Here is a 13,935-nt window from a genome sequence, read left to right as displayed (position 1 = left end):
AGTCGCTCAGAGCAACATGCCTCATTTGGAGTTTTTACGTTACATAAGGAAAAAACAAATTTGCCACATAACTTGGATGGTAATTGGTGAATCTTGTCTTATTCGAGATTAGTTTAGGCTTTGCATAAAAAGGCAAACTAAAGGTCACTGCTGACATCATATTCATCCTGTTCTGTCATCTTAGCAGAGCTGCCTAGTGGGAGCAGCAAGATAACTTTGATGCTGACAGTCCCTGAACTGAGCTCTGTCTGCAAACTGGAGCTAAATATGGCTTGTCTATTCACACTTTCTCACACATGGTGATCTAAACAGCTGTGGATGCCAATGAAACTAATTATAGATTGCCCTGAGAATTTCAGGGTCTAAGACATAAGTCTATAATAAAATAGACTGGGATAATAAAAATGTTTCATGTTAAATGTAATTGGCTCTGTGTGTCACACAAACAGAAGTAAAACGTAATTTGACCTCAAGATCAAAAGAAAGAAGTTATGTTACATAAAATTACACTTATTTTAGGACCATTATTTTCCTTTTATGATTATTTGTATGATATTAAACTAATACAATTATAATTACCTCCAATATTCCTCCAAATGTATCAATACAGTAATCCGCCTGGATGTTTAAATTAATTAGATTCAATAGATGTTTCAACTAGTTAGATTACTGTAAAACATTTTATTTTTACTACATTACAGTAAAAATACTGTACTAAATGATTTTTTGGCAGTACAACAAATCCTTTCATGATGTATATAAATTGTTTTAACATTTAAAAAATACAACTTTTTTTTTAACAATAAGGAATTTGGGTAGAAAATCTGCTTAATAGTCTTAAAAAAACACTTGGAAAAAATTGTATGCTATAGTTTCTTTAACCAAAATATAATTTATATAGTAGGCCTATTAATATTATATCTTAAAATGTACTTGTATCTTTTTTAATATTAAGGTGGTGTGAAATATGGTCTGGACATATTAGTCCCATTTAGCTTTTCTTTAGACTGGAAAATGCATTTTTACCAAAATGAATCATAATTAGCTGGGCTAAAATACAAAATATTTAATCTAAACATGCCTGTTTTTTATTTTTATTTTTTATAAGGTTTCCCATTAGTACTTAGTTTCATAATCATATATCTTGCATATTTAGTATCTCATTTATGTAACTTGGAGGCAAAACAGAAGCTATATATTGACATTTTAGGGCACTAAAACACACACAGCTTTGGAATGCCTTCTGTTTTCCTTCATGATAATTTTCTGGTATCAAGAGTCAACATTAACCAAGAGTTCTTCCCAGGCATAGACAAGACGAGCATCTCTGAGCTAAACACAAGTGCACCATGACCCACAACCATTTTCTAAATTTAATCTCTCCCAATGAGCATTGCTGTGTGAGTCATTATGCAAATAACAAGCCAGTGACTTTAGGTCACGAAGCAACTAGTCTCATTTGATGTCTTTATGTTGAGATTTACCTTCAGCCCTAAACCAAAACAGGGAACAAAATTATTTTCAAAAGGTTTTCATTTCAAGCAGCCTCCCCTTGCTGGAAATGCATATAATATAATCTAAGTGCTTTATCTTTTGAGTTTGATTTGAGGTTTAAAGGAATTACCCAAAAATTTAAATGATAAAACTTATAATTCTGGTCTGGTAGGTTGATTGGTGATTGGTTAATATAATGTTATAATGTAGTCAAATTGGTTTGGAGCAACATGAGTAATTTCTGACAGAATTGACATTTTGGGGGAACTAATACTAAAAAATGTCTGATTTTGAGCTCAAACTAACAGTTATATCTCTAAAAACAAAACGTTGTTCAACTGAACCATCAGGGAATGCTCTTGCTGAAGAGTCATGCATTGTAAAAAGAAGGTTTTAGAAAGATCCAATTTCCTCTGGGTCACATTCACTGCTGCTGAAAGGTGACAGATGCTGTCAGTGGAGTAAAGGTTATCTTCTCAGCACCCTGTAGGAGGCTTTAGAACAATTCTGCTTATCTGATTTGTCTTTAAGACCGCTAATGCAGTCAGATGTCCAACAATCCTGAAGCTTGGATGACTAGGCACTGTAAAACTATGACTAAAGAGTATTCTGCCTAAAAAAAAAAAAAAAAAAAAAGAGTGCGAGTTGAATAGGGGCTCATTAAATGAGCAAATTCAGAAATTAATAGGAGATGGTGGATTTCCTCTGAGGATGAGGCTTATAATCCATTACAATACTGTTGCCTTATCTCATGAATACAGTAAAGCATTAGAGGACAAAAATTAGTGAAATAGAGCACGTGACAGATAGAGAGAGAGAGAGAGAGCGAGCGAGCGCACAAACCTGGAAGCATTACTAACAGAGGTCTTTAACTGTAAACTGCATTAAGATCATGTGACTTGGTCAGAGAGGCTTTACCATCATGATGTTGTTGGGCATGTGAGGTTAAACAAGGCCATGCTTCCTAAAGCCACTTTTGTGTGGAACAAACTCACTTCTAAACATGTTGACTTATAAGTAAACGAACAGCTCGCCAAAAAAAAGTAACTTCTGTCATCATTTACTCACCCTTATGTTGTTTCAAACTAAAAATCCTATCAATTTTCTCCATAGGGAAATATATTTTAACTATAACTTTTAAAGACCGACCCGTGAGCTCAGATGTTGTTAAAACGCTTGTACTAGTTTTTTGTGTTTAATAGCAGAATTTGTAATGATCCACCAATGAGAGAATCGCAATGAACAAAGCATTCCAAACGAACCTGACAGTGACCGTCCACTTCCACGATGGACTATGAATAATGCAATTGTCAAATTTTTATTTTCAAACTCCAATATTTGCAGAAAATGTATAATTTTGCGAAACAATTAGAGTATAGTGTTTTTTATTTTTTACTTGCGTTCAACAAATTTAAATAAATAGTTTTACAATTTTTGTTATAGTTTTGTAATTCAGTTACAGCATTGTAGTTAATTCTCTCATTACATACATTAAGCACATAGTCTAGCAGGGCTGGAGTGGCTAATTGGGATGACTGGGAGGTTTGCATGTTGATTAATAAACATTCAGTCATGTATCACGTAACAGTTGCCAACTGTCTGTATCCTCTGGTATATAAGAGATGATAATTGCGTTCTGTAGATTAGCGGGTATGGTCTCTACCATATTTTATCATCCCACCCAAAGAAGTGGGCTGAAAGAGACAAAATATTGGCTGTTGCACCATCACAACGAAGCTTCACTTGACTGTGGGGGAAGGATCACGCAAGATCCACCGAGAACAGATGCTTAGCTGAATGGATGAACGTGCTTTCGGTAGCAGATCATCACAAGTTGCAGTGCAGAATGATAATAATCTTTGTTGTCACAAAATATTACAATTAAAATTACAATTCTTGGAATCCTGCATTTTTTTTAATGGCATATAAAAATGCAAAGACAATAACTTCCGTAAAGAGCATTTCATTGCTGTACATATTTTCACTAGATCTGCTGCCATGTTAATTAAAATGTCTAAAATACAAAGCTCTGAAAATTTGAATTGTGAGTCTTTACATCTTTAAATATTTATGTACAGTTACAGTTCTAATGTTATTATTTGCCTAGAAAGACATTAAAATACACTTGACATTATGACGTTTTAGAAGGCTAAAATCAAAGTGATTTAAACTTTAAATGTCATATGTAGTATAAAGAAATGAAGAGATAAAGTTTTATGTAATGCATATATTATATATTTGCCATGTTCTCATTTTATTGTAATCATGATCACAGACACCATGCCAACCAACCCCCACGCCCAACTCCCCCCACCCTTGGACATTAAATTTCTGGGTTTAATATGAATCACACTCTGGCACTGTAGTCTTGTACTTTTGTCTGGTTTTCAAATACTTTTTTGTCAAATCAAAGTTTGTAAGGTTGGGATTTACCTCCGAGCTAGTTGGTTTTGTCACAGCTCTGGTGAGTTTGTTGGTTTGTTATTTTCTCTACCTTATTTTTTGCTGACACTACCCTCAAGCATGATCAGTGTTTCCATGGGAACATTGTTCCCAGGGGAATGCTGATCACGCCACTAATTATTGTGCTAGCAGCACCTGGTTCTCCACTGCTTCACTCCCTACTTAATCCCTTCATGTTCTCAGTATCTTTGCTAGATTGTTGTTTGATGTGAAGTAACTTACCTCACTTTCTCTGCCTAGTTGGTCCTGTCTCGTGTATCTGTTTGATTGCCCACCTCTGCCTGCGTGTTGGGAGTGTGGTTAACTTCCTGTTTGCTGTCTGTTGTTCTCTGTGCTCACAAATATTTAATGGAGGATTCCTCATCTCTGCCCGTGTGTCGGGAAAGTGATTGCCTTCCAGTCTGCTGTGTGCCGTTTTCTGCACATCACTATGCTTCAACGAAGGATTCCTTTGAATCTGCTCCTGACTTCCACAATGCACACACTCGCCTACGAACACACTATTCACGGATTTTCCCATTGCACGGCCATGGCGCGCATGCATCCACAAACTTCTCCCCGCTACTGCAGCCGTTGCTGGGATCCTCAGTCTTCGCCGGCACAGCTGAAGTGAATATTTATTGTTAAAAAATTTGAAATGTTCCTCTGCTCTTAGGTCACTTTGCCTCTTTGCAGACTGTGACTGGGGCTGTGACTGTATCTCAAGTAGTCCATATGATGCACTATATTCCAAGTGTTTTTAAGCCATGTGAAAGCTTTGTGTGAACAACTGACCGAAATGTAAAATTTGTAAAAAAACAAAACAAATGTTATACAGTATATACTGTATAACAGTTTTGTTTTTATTTATATATATATATCTCATAGGAAGTCGAAATTCCAAAGGGTAAATCTTTCCCTCTTGAAGCTCTAAAAATCGTCTTTGCGTGCCATGATGTTTACCACCAGGTTTGACATCAATGATTTTCACATTGTGTTATAACCAATCGTAACACACAATTTGAATATGTGGAAGCATGATTGAGATTTGTTGAATGGCTTCAAAAGACAACACAGAAGTAGTATGGACAACTTTGATTATGCTTTTTATCAGTTTTGGAGCTAGATATAACCTAAACTAGTCAATGTCAGCTCCACAGAAGAAAGTCAAAGTTTGCAAAGGCAGGAAGGTCAGTAAATTAATAATTGTCATTTTTGGGTGAAACATTCCTATAAAAATAACCTCCTTCTGACACTTCCACAGCCAATTCTAAACTGAAATCTAAAGGTTTTTGACATCAGTGCACTTACTGTTTGTTTACTGTTTGTTGCTAAGACAAATAAACCACTTAAATGTAATTTCCATGGTTTTCCTGTACATTGAATGTCAGAGCTAAAGCCCGGAGCCTTGTTTCTCCCAAGGTTTTTCCTCCACTATATAACAACTTATGGAGTTTTCGTTCCTTGCCACAATTGCCTTTGGCATGATTGCTGGGGTCCTTAAGACAAAAATATTAAGCTATGACTTTACATGAAGTTTTCAATGCAATGGCTCAATGGGGACTTTAAGGTATTTAAGACATTACAGATACTACATATGACTTGACTTGAAAGCACAATGTTTCATAAAAAGGATCCATAAAATGTAGTAGAATTGCCGTGACATACCAAGGAAACGGAAATTCCTCCGCACTAATGGGTTGAGGTAACAGCAGTCCCCGTTCACAATGGTCTTCTCACGACTGTCAAGGTCTTTCGATGTGTACTTTATCAAAAACAACACAGTCTCTGTCACAGTGATCTGAAAGAGAGTAGAACACCAGAAAGAATCAGAGATCTGAAATTTAATTAGCAACTAAAATTTTACATTTTCAGATGTTGTGAGTGGGTTTTTTGGGAAATGTTTAGAAAAATCCTTAACCCTAAGTATGAGCAATAGAAATAATGCAAGCACCACTAATAAATGAAAATGAACTGAAATCATAATCACTGTAAATTTTCTCTGGGTGTTGCAAAGTTGGTTCCTCATTAAAAAGCCATTACTCAATTGGCTGAGCAATTTCTTTAACCATCCACCAATATCCAGCATGATGAGTGATCAGCAGTGTTTACACAGCGTGTTCAAAGTACTAACACACAGATCTGTGCCTTTTACACAGGTGGCAGGTGTTTGCAGGTTGAGAGATAAAAAAAACAGCTAGATATATCCTAAGGCTGTAGACTTTTACAATCTACCAAGAAAGCAGCATACTTTATCTCTCTCAAGCTGAGATTGAGTGGTTGTCAAACAGGCTGGTCATTAAAGACAGGATGTTAAAGATGAAAGCTTGCAATGGCTTGACGAACACAATTGTCTTTCCTGTTTTGACATTTTGAAGGGCTTGTCCAATTTTTAATAGCCAATAGCCTTTTGTTTATGTCAGAACCAGCCAAAGCCATGCATATTGCTAGTAGGGGCAGGTGGTACTGTATTAGGTGGAGGGTACAGTCTCATTTTAGAGAGCATTTTATTGGACAAAAATGTGTATGCCCCTGCAAACAAGATGAGTAATCAACATTTTCTGGTCATTTTTACCAAAAGGGAAAGATGGTAAATTTGATATACATACAATATATCTGCTAAATTAATGTTGTGTCAACTTTTAAGAGTACACTAGCATGTAGAAGGGTTTAAAGTTCATAGACTACATAATAGACTAAAAGCCACAAAACTCCAATTTTCATTTCATGAAGACTTTAAGACAGATATATGATTTAAGAGAATTTTAGACAGGTGAATGTTACTCAGACATGATGTTACACAAATAAAACGTTCCTGCTGTGTACAAAAAGGATGAAGCTTAGTTGCCAATGGAAACTGTGAGCAACAGAACAAGCGATTGAGTGAAAAAACATTTCAAATGACATCAAGCCTACAACAGAACAAATTTTGATGAGTCTATTGCTGTATTGTTAAAGCGTGCCACTGACTGTTCCAATAAATACAGTATGTAGTGAGTTTTACTGTGTTGATGCTCATTATGAGAATGGACACCATTTCTATCCCATGAATGCATATCAGAGTGTGTTCTGCCCTTATTTGCATCCATTAGAAGATTAAGTGTTTCAATATTACTGCTTGCTCTGACTAGAGGCTTTTTCACACTGTAAACTCCATCTAGTTATGCCTACTTTGCCTTTCAGTGTTGACAGATAATCAAACAAGGCCATGAATTTGCATAAATGATCTTCATAACTGATATCATGTTCAGTAATAGAGACAAATTGAGAATTTTTTTTCGCAATGCATAAAAGTTCAAAGAATATATAGTGGGAAATAATGTAGGAAGGGCCTTGATTTTTCCAATAAAATTTAATCATTTGGTTAATTTGATTGATACTATTGGTTAATACAATTTGTCCCTGTCCACAAACACAAAAGTCATAAACATTTCTGCTCATATTGTTATCGATTCATCTGTGCATATCATATTTTCAGAATTGTTAATTCAAATATAATAACTTGCTCTTTCTCTGAAATGATTTTCCCTTTCTTAAAATGATGTTTCACTAAGAAATATGTCACATTAAACAAGTACAATGGGCTGTGAGTGCTGTTTCATGTTGAATTTAAGAGAGTAGTGAGGGACACTATTGTTTTCAGGTTACCATGTGTTTATTTTCAAGATTCATCTAAAATCCATTCATAATTGAGGTGTTCTTCACAGGTTGGATCTAGTCAAATTAACTAATGATGTATGACAGATAGTACAGAACTGTAACCTTTGTGATAAGTAAAGTAACACAGATTGGTGGTCACTCGCCTTCTTTCTCTGGTCTTGTTCATGAATGCTGGGATCTGGCGAGGCTGACTGATGTAAAGAAACCAGGGTAAGGATGCAAACAAGGGGCTTTGGGGTCTTTCCATTCTGTCTAAGTGATTTATGAGATGGACAAATTTGGTTTTGAGGCTTAAGCATGCAGGAAGGATCTTCTACTTTTAAAAGCTGAGAGAGCTAATCTCACATTCTCAAACACACACATACAATTTGAGATGAAGAGAAGTGTTAGAGTTCAGTGGTCCCCATCACCTCCCTTCTCACTTCGAAACACAGAAAAACTTCCCAAGGCCTAACACACACACACACACACACACACACACACACTTTGTGTAATCTAGGTTATGAGCTTCCAGCAAAAGGGAGAATGATAGGGAAAGACAGAAAGAAAAAGTTCATAACATAACAGCTTTAGAAAGACATCACACCTCTGTTTTAATTCCTCACAAAGATCTGTATATCCATCAAGGAATAGGTTTGAAGAATTGCAACCCATTTTACTTCCATAATGTGACATATTTCAGATTGAAACCGAATACTTATCATGAAAAAATGAGGGGTGGGGTTTAATTGGATAGTGAAAAGTGGTCTCTATATTGCAGGTAGTATGATAGATGGGCTTAAACAATAAAAGGACTTAATAAATAAAGTCGTTTCAGAGGCAGAGCAAGTTTTTGATTACATATTAGAAAGTGAAGGATTTTTTGTTTTAGGAATAACATGCACATATGAATCATTTGCCATGTAGATTTCATATCGACTTCAAACCAATGTATATGCCTACATAGTTCATGCATACAAAGTATTTACACATACAAAAACCCTAATCCATAAATTGCAAAGCTTGTGAAAATCATCTATCAAAATAATTCTTAGTTACTCTAATATAATATATGATTTTAACAACAGGGGGTAAAATATGTAGGTTAACTGAATGTTGATTAAACACTTGAGTGTTTATAATGACAGAGGTTAAGTGCTGGAATACTTTATAAATGGCTCTTCCACATATACATTAAAACCATTTTCACTGCTTAAAATGACCTTTTAATAATCTGAAACGGGTTTCTCCACATCAGACTGTTCAAATGATTACAGTACAGATGGATCAAACAGTGGTATAAACACAAAAGAACAAATCTGCATTAGAATAAAGAGGTTAAATCTTTTAGGTTAAGCTTGAAGCACAAGGTTAGTGTAGGATCTCATAGGCTGAAGAATCATACATTTCCACACTTGGAGGCCCCTGGAAATTCCTCAAGAGCCAGAAACAAGAGCTGACAAAATTGGACCCTATAGTCTAGCATGGTCCAGCTAAATGAGAAGTGCACATCTGCGTAAAAGGTGCCAAGGAGTCTAGCTTCAGTCTAGCTGAAGCTCGCATTTAGCCAATAATGAACAAGGAAGACTTGTCCAAGATAGCACATACCGAAAATACTCATGTTAATAATTATTCATTTGACTTAAAGACTACACTTCCAGAGAGTACCCCCACCTGCTTCAAGGGCAGAAGTTATGGGCAATAAAAGACACAGAGCTAAAGCAGGTTTCCTTGTGAAGACCCTCCTGAATTACAATGAACAAAACAACACCAATTCTGTGACTCTTTATTCTGGACAATAACCAATTTTCTAGGCTCCAAATAAGTCATGAGACATTTCCTGTCATTGTTCAAGACACAGAGATTGAACAGACTGGATCTGAAATGTGGAACCTTATTTTTGGGTTAAAAATGCTCACAACTTCAAATGTACAAATTAACTTTTTGTATTTGTGTATCTCAGGACATCTCATCTTAATCCAGGAACATTTCACACAACTTCACTGAGTTGACACCCTTAATGCACAATATCTACATAATTCTGAAAATAAACCAAATGGGTTTAAAGGCAAGTTTGGACAACCCCCAGTTGATTCCTGGAAGTTAGAGTTCTGTGTGGAGTTTGAGTTCTCTTACTCGGCATCTTCGTGCTCCACTTCCTCTTCAGCTCCGCTCTCTTGCCCTAGTGGATTGCAGCCTCGCCCAGGCATCTCTCAAGTTCCGTACCATGTAGAAGTCCAAGAAGGCTTGGAGGCCAAGATCCGAGGAACTTATGTTCTCTGTGCTACGACCCACACACGTGACAGGAATCGAGGTGATCAGTCTTCCATGCAGAAAGCCACCTCATCATCCATCGACGCAACAGAAAACAAACAATCCACGATCTAACAGATGCCCAAAACATCGATGGAAAAAACTTTCTGCAAAGAGCCAAAGAACAAAGCAATGCAAGAAAACCCATCAACAGGCAAGTACATCTCTTTCTGAAAGTTCTGGTGTATTATTTATAACTTTCGGTAATCCCATTGCAAATCAATTTAGATTCAAAATAGGATCAATGGTCCTTAAGGCATCGTCTACGGACTCCATAGTTCCTTTTCTCTGTATAGAGCATTTCATCCAAGTCACTGTTCACATTACTCACCAACCTGTATCATATTTGTATGTGTTGGAATAGTTTTATGTTTAGATTAGCAATAAAGTCTTGTTTGTATTCAAATGATAATTTGACTGTGGTATATTTTGATAAATAATCTCGTCACTTGATTTTTTCAAAGATCCGGCCCTAAAGCTATACCTAAAATATTTGTAGTATTATTTTCAATAAGCCATGAGAGTAATATTACTCCAATATGTGAATTAATCATAATTCCCTTATTAAAGCTAATTCCTTACAATACAAATTGTGAGCGGATACAACAAGACGTTGTATTATGATTTTAATGGGGGTGAATTTTATTCAGACAAATTATCTAATTATTTTTCATATATCTTTCTTTCAATGGTTGTTGAACGTGGTTAATTCCATTATAAATAGGCATACTGTTCCCTGCATTATAATGATGGAGGTACGCGGCACTTTAATCCGTAACGAGTACAACTACATAAACCAAAATTCATACCTTACACTACTCCAACTCAGTGGAGAGACTTTGCCATTCCATGGTGCAATTATAACAGTTTGCCAACCTCTGGTTTTGCCAATAGATCTCTAGATGAGGATGTAGAATACAGTCAATAAAATGTCTTAAAAGATACACTTGAGCTAATTTATGTAGATTTAGCAATGACTGGAATAACATACTATACTATTATTATATACTATTTGTGCAGTAGCATGTATACGGTCACTCTGCACAGTATGCACATTTTTGGAATATTCAAAGAATATCCTTTGCATCGCAAGTGCAACGTTCTATTATGTGAGCTACCGTGCAATATGATCACGCACGAACAAGCTTTTAAATGTATTTGGTTATGTAATGCAGATGATAAAATGTAGCACCTAAGTCATGCGCTATAGTCCACCTATTTTGATGTGATAAGATTAGCATTATGCGAGGAACAGAGCGGAAAGTACATATTTATGAACAGATAATCTGCTGTTTTAAATGTGAATTGTGTGAAAGGGAATAAAAATCATTGTTTTAGTGTTCCTAGAGTTAATTTCACCAGGAAACTGACACAATATGTACAACGAGCAATGGAAAAATGTACATATAGTAATGTTTCTATGAGACCGGGTAGTCCATTTAAATCATAGTCAATTGCTGATTAAATAACACATAAGGTCCTGAATAATGTCATGCCTATACAGCACGACAGCATGATTGTAACAGAATGCCCATTACAAATGCCAAACCCAGGACCAGAAAACCATTTTCAGCCTAGTAGGCTGAGGCTCAACCAACACACCAAATCAACCATGGCATCTTGATCACTCATAGACTTGAAGATCTGTTGGTTTCTCGCTGGTATGTATGGACCAGATAATTGCCATTGACAGTGTTCTGAGGAGAGATGTTTGTTTGGACTTGGTTACAGATAATTAATTCTCCTTATGGACCATTTTCTCCTGACAGAGTAACCTTCTATATAATGGATCTCTAAGAGTGATAGTGAGGTCTTTAATAAGGATACACAGAAAAAGGTGAAGATCCTAACTCTTTGAAGCTGAACTCTCCGAGGTCAGATCCTCTTTGCTCCAGTTGATGTTACTCATTACGTTTTCAGGAAAAAAAAGCCCAAAATTGTGTGTCAGAAACCGTTTTACCACTCAATTCAGTAACTCGCTTCTAAAATGTCCAGAAAGTAGCTTCCTAACCCTCATGTTGTTCCGATCCAAACATTCTGGTCACAAGATTTATTAATGTACTGGATTAGATCAAAATGCTAGAGAAAATAGCTGTAACAATCTGAAAAATACAACAAACATTTTTCTTTATTTTTTGTATTGCTGCATAATACAATAAAATCAGATTGTCTGATAATTCAGGTCAAGTCTTTTTGCTTTTAACTTCCCCGACACACTAAAATAAACTGTGTGGTTTGATCACTATCAAGTTCTGAAAAGCTTCACCCAAACCAAACTTTGAGCAATGAAACATTTACAATTCTGCCATCTGTTTGCTGCACCTGTAACCAATAGTTTGGGCTAATAAATGTAGAGCTGTGGTAAAAAGCTTCATCCACAGGGGAAAGAAACATTGATCTGGGGTCAGTACTTGCAAAGTCGCCTCACACATAATTCAACCACTGCAGTTGATTTTAAAACAACACTGGTCCATTTTATAATCTTAAGTACTGCACTTCATGAGTCTATCTAAAAGAAAGCCCCTGCCAGACACAATAAATTCAACATAATGAGTGTTTTGACAGCCCAAACTGAAAATGGCCAAGCACAAACAAGGTGCCGTTAAGAATCTGTGATTCCTGATGATCCCTACACATTCATATAAACTGTTTGAATGCATAAATTGGTAATGATCTGAAACTGGTTGACTTTTTTTGCACGTGCCCTCTGTGCTGGTTTAGCACCCGGTTCACTAATGACATAACGAACATCAGGCAACAGCGCAAACGCGCCCACAAAATCGCTGCTAAATGTAATTTGCACATGCGATTCTAATCTTGTGGTCAGATTCTGAGCGCTATATAACTTAGGATGCAACAGACTACCACATTTGGTACACCCTGCTGGGACTGTTCAGCATCACTTTGTTCCAGACATCTGAATAGTCTCTTAAATGTGCACTTGACAACAATGCACAACTGGATATATGCCAGGTTATAATGCTCTTCTTCATCATAATTTGTTGATTATGTGATTAATTATTGCTGATATGATTGGTTGAAAATTCATTTTACCACCTACTATTTGGCATTAATAGCCAGGGGCAGACTGGGACTAAAAAGTGGCCCTGGACATTCTGGCCCAGAGTGGCCCACAGCACACTACGCTCATTGTTTTAAGTTTCCGGCAAAATGTAGAATTTTTGTGTTAAAAAAAATACATTTCTATTGATTGCTAGTCATGACAATGAGCCCCACCAGTGCAAAAACTGAAGTCATAACTTCTAAACATATAAAACCACTGTAAATGTGATGAGTAGATTTTTTAGAGAAGAATAGTACTTTAAATACAACAATAAGTACTTTGTAGCTCAGACAAATAACATCTCAGAAAACCTTTTCACAACATACCGATGTTAGGAGTAAAACCTACATATTTTAGGTGCTATGACAAGTCAGTTTTTATATTTTACAATTTTTGATTTCTTAATCACTAATTAGCTACCTTAAAATTAATTGTACCTTTCAAAATTTCTAGAAGTGCAAATAAACTATTATCTTCATTAATATGAGGTTGTGGAAACAACAAATATAATAATAATAATATAGGTATATACTATACAAGCTATACAAGATCATAAAATATTGTTTAAAATAGTTAGATGAAGAGATTGTCACACAGCAGGACACTGATGACAATGCTTAAAATTTCAATTTTCAAAATCAATGAAAACAAATTTGGAAAGAATACATACATACATATACATTATAAACATACAAACATAAATATGTCTAGAAAAAATTAAAGTGTAGATCTTTGCAGATATTTTGCTGATTAATTAGGGGTCAAGCCCCAAATTGTTCCTATTATTATTATTATTCCACTCTTGAGTCTATGGAAGCTCATAGAACAGCTTGCAGGAAAGTTGTGAAATTTGGCACACAAATAGAGGACAGTCCGGTCTGTTACCACAGCAAACATTCTAGCGCCACCAACTGCCCAAATTTGTACTCACGTTTATGTTAATAACTTTTGAACCGTGAATCCTAGAAACTGGATTTATTTTC

The 13,935-nt window shown here is 35.8% G+C and overlaps 1 protein-coding gene across 2 annotated transcripts in view; it reads right to left on the bottom strand.

The window, feature by feature from the left end:
• LOC127635212 (phospholipid phosphatase-related protein type 5-like) overlaps positions 1–13,935 on the bottom strand; it is a 44,907-nt gene that overhangs the window by 26,116 nt on the left and 4,856 nt on the right. For both annotated transcript variants that reach the window (XM_052115088.1, XM_052115089.1), the window contains exon 2: positions 5,605–5,737. In XM_052115088.1, the coding sequence (XP_051971048.1) occupies positions 5,605–5,737 (133 nt within the window). The remainder of the gene's footprint in view (positions 1–5,604; positions 5,738–13,935) is intronic.

Source organism: Xyrauchen texanus, chromosome 42 (genome assembly GCF_025860055.1).
Source record: "Xyrauchen texanus isolate HMW12.3.18 chromosome 42, RBS_HiC_50CHRs, whole genome shotgun sequence".
NCBI lineage: Eukaryota > Metazoa > Chordata > Actinopteri > Cypriniformes > Catostomidae > Xyrauchen > Xyrauchen texanus.
This window is presented reverse-complemented; position numbering and strand designations above follow the sequence as displayed.